General features: G+C 39.1%; 1 protein-coding gene across 1 annotated transcript; it reads right to left on the reverse strand.

The window, feature by feature from the left end:
* Positions 1–683: 683 nt before the first annotated feature.
* LOC125211394 (chalcone synthase-like) lies at positions 684–2,371 on the reverse strand. Its single transcript, XM_048111162.2, has 2 exons — positions 2,137–2,371; positions 684–1,830 (listed from the first exon to the last, which is right to left on the reverse strand). Exons 1-2 carry the CDS (start codon positions 2,312–2,314, stop codon positions 818–820), a joined length of 1,191 nt encoding a protein of 396 aa, XP_047967119.1. The 5' UTR covers positions 2,315–2,371; the 3' UTR covers positions 684–817.
* Between the last annotated feature and the right edge of the window lie 1,366 nt (positions 2,372–3,737).

A 3,737-nucleotide genomic window follows, 5' to 3' on the forward strand; every position in this document is an offset into this window, starting at 1 on the left:
ATTTAAAATTTTATAAAATTAAATCTAATATTGAAATAAAGAAACAAAGTGAAGGATGCCAAAAGGGAAGAAGAATGATAATTTTGAAATAATATCAGATTTAAAATGTAAAAAGATCAAATTGTCTAAACCCCCCAAAAGGGTATTTTCGTCACGAAACAGTGAAAAAGGACCATTTTCAAGATAAACGCTTAGTCCAGGGTTGTCTGTGGATATTTTTAAAGTCCAGGGTTCATTGGCGAGATAAACACATAGTCCAGGGACTATGTTTGTAGTTCACTCAATCATTTATAATGGAATAATCCAAAATGAAAAGTTGACGAGAGACAAAGATAATATAACATTTTCAGATGACACTACAACCCAAAACAGACAACGAAAATTTACCATCGAATTAGTTTACCAAACAATGCCACTTTTGATATCAGGACATTTATATAGCCATCCATATACAATCACCGTCAACCGCCTAAATACAAAATTTCCTATCTTATTATGTCTCCTACTTCATTTTTTTTCACTTTAAAAATAAGTATAAAAATAAAGTGATTTGGCTATGAGGGAAGGGATACAATATTAAACAATTTAGTAGTTTAAAATTATTCACATGTTATGTTAATTATTTACTAGTTTGTGGTATTGTGTTATGAGCAGTCCAAAGTAGCCAAAGTAACTACAGTATGTAATTCAACAAAACAAGAGCAGGATATTTATTTCGCTCGCAAATCACAAATTAACAATACAACAACACTCAAATTTAAATGCTAATCATGCTTTATTTAACATAATAAAACCCAAAGTCACACAACAGAATATATCATGATGAAGCTGAAGCAATCGGCATACTACGCAGCACAAGCGTTTCCACTGTGAGACCCGGCCCGAACCCGAACATCACCCCCCAATCGAGCCCCTCGGCGGTGGTGCTCCTCCCCTCCTCCGCCGAGAACTTCCTCATTGCATCCAATACAAGCAGCACGGAAGGACTAGACACATTCCCGTACTCACTCAACACGTGGCGCGAACACCTCATTTTATTGGGCCCTAATCCTAAGCCCATCTCCATCCGACTAAGTATCGCAGGCCCGCCAGGATGTGCAATCCAAAACACCTCATTCCAATCCGATATCCCATACGGCCCAAATGCCTCCTTCAAAATCTCCCCAATACCACCCGAGACGAGCTCAGGGATATCCCTCATCAGATCCACCAGCAGCCCGGCCTCCCGCATGCGCCCCATGATCCTCCCCTCGCTTCCGGGGACACTCCTCTGACCCCCGGAAACCACCTGGAAGAGCGCCCGCTCGCCGGCCCCGACCACCGGATCGGAGCCGACCATCACGGCCGCAGCGGCGTCCCCAAAAAGCGCCTGCCCCACGAGGTCCCCGAGATGGGCCTCGTGGGGGCCGCGGAAGAGCATGGCCGTGATCTCGCAGCACACGATCAGAACCCGAGCGCCGGCGTTGTTCTCGGCCATGTCCTTGGCGAGGCGGAGGGCGGAGGCGCCGCCGTAGCAGCCGTGCTGGCACAGCATGGTGCGGATGACGGAGGGGCGGAGGCCGAGGAGGTTGGAGAGGACGTAGTCGGCGCCGGGCATGTCGACGGAGACGGTGCTCGTGCAGAAGATGAGGTGGGTGATGTTGGACTTGGGCTGGGCCCATTCCGCTATGGCTTTTTCAGCAGCTCGTTGGCCCAGCTTCGGCACCTCCGCCGCCACCATGTCCTGCCGTGCATCAAGCGACGGCTCAGCGTAGGTGGCGATGTTCGGGTTTTGTTTCAGGTGGTCTTCCGTTAGGTGCATGTACCGTTTCTTGATCGTCGTACTCTCGCCTTAATTTGAATTAAAATAGAAATACAAATCAAACGAAAGTTTGAAACAAAGATGATTTAATATATACTACTCCAAGTAATGGAGACGTTTCTTTTCAGCATGGAGATTAAGAAAAATTGTGTTAGGTGAGTTAATAAAGGAAGAAAAATGAAAAAGTTGGAGAGACGAAGAGAGAATAAAGTAAGAGAGAGTAAAGTAAAGGGGGAAAAAGGTGGAAAAATGTCTTGACTTTTAATAAAAGGAAAATGACTCTATTACTATGCAGAAGAGAGTACAAGAGAATGGGAAATAGTAAGAAATCTTACATATACGCTTGAATTTGTTTTTGAGGTCGACCTTATGCTCACTGTTTGTGACGCGGAAGTAGTAATCAGGAAACGTGCTCTGCTCGATGTAATTAGGCGGCGTGGCTGTGCCGATCGCCAACACGGTGGCTGGACCGGAAGCCCGTTGAGTAAGGCGGATCTCCTCCATATTCGCCATTCTTTTGTCGCCGGAAAAGTGTTGCTAGCTCCACTTGCGTTGGACTTGAAGAGTTCCACAAATGTTGTGCTTAATTTAAAAATTGGTGTAATATAGGGGTTATATATATGGATTAGATCACTAGAAAATATTTTGGGTTAGACTACATCTACTCAAGTTTATTTTTTATGTAAATGTAGGGAGTGCTATTAAGTACTACTAGTAATTTTATTTTAATTATTTATATTTCATTTTTTATGTCTTTTTAATCATACTTAGTAGTACTTCTTTCATTTTGATGCGAAAGATTAATAGAATAAAGCATGACAGAGCAAAAATTAGAAGAGATAAAGAGATAATAAAATAAAAAAATAAAATAAAATAAAAAAGAAAATAAAGTAAGAAAAAAATACTTTGTATTACTTTATCAAAAGAAGGAAATCAATCACTTGTGGTGAAACAAGTTGGCATAAACTAATAAGATAATCTTAAATTCTAGTAATCCGTATTACTCGATCGCATAAAATCTAATATTCCATCCGTCCCAAAGTAATTTAGGCGTTTCTTTTTTGCACGTGTTTTAGGAAATGATACTATTAAATAGTATAGTTAAAATGAAAAGAAAGTAAAGTAAGAGAGGATACAATAAGAAGAGTCTTGTCTACTTTATTTTCTTTCTTACTTTACTCTTTTCCACTTTAACTATTTTCCTAAAGCACGATAAAAAAAGAAATGGATCAACTAGTATTAAATACTAGTACTCCTTGACAATGACGGACCCAGGTGGGGTCGGCCGACCCCACCGCCGGTCCGTGAATAGTGAACACCTCCGAGAACCTCCCAAAATCAGCCGTCGACCCACCGTTGCATCAGCTCCGACCCCACGTTTTGGCTGATTCGTCACCATGGAAGATAAATGAGGAAGTGAATTTGAAGAAAACAGATTAGGGGAGAGGTGAAATAGAGAAAAGCTTCAAGAGAAAACTGAAAATGAAAAAAATTGCAGAAGTTTGGAAAAGACAACAATGGAGAAGAAAGCGGCGCATCGCTGTAATTAGGGACTTTTTTATTAAATGACATTATTTTATTTATTTCTTTTAATTATAAACTTAAATACTCCATTTCTTTTAATTATAATCCGTAGTACTAGGGTTAGGGTTTGTTTCTTTTAAAAATAAACTTAAATACTCCATTCTTTTAATTATACTCAGTAGTACTTTTAACATGTGTTTGTTTAATTTAATTAATGTTTAATTAATAGTTAAAGTAAATTCAAAATCTGTAAAATATTAAAAATAATTGTCATTTAGTATAAATCATAAATTTGATTTGATCTGATTTGACTTTTATTTTTATTTGTAGTTAAATAACAGTAATATTTGTAAAATTACAAATAAAATTAAATTATTGTATGGTGATTTTTTTTTTTATATTTTCAAAAATA

This window comes from Salvia hispanica, chromosome 3 (genome assembly GCF_029641045.1).
Source record: "Salvia hispanica isolate PSC_SH4W2 chromosome 3, Shi_PSC_v1, whole genome shotgun sequence".
NCBI lineage: Eukaryota > Viridiplantae > Streptophyta > Magnoliopsida > Lamiales > Lamiaceae > Salvia > Salvia hispanica.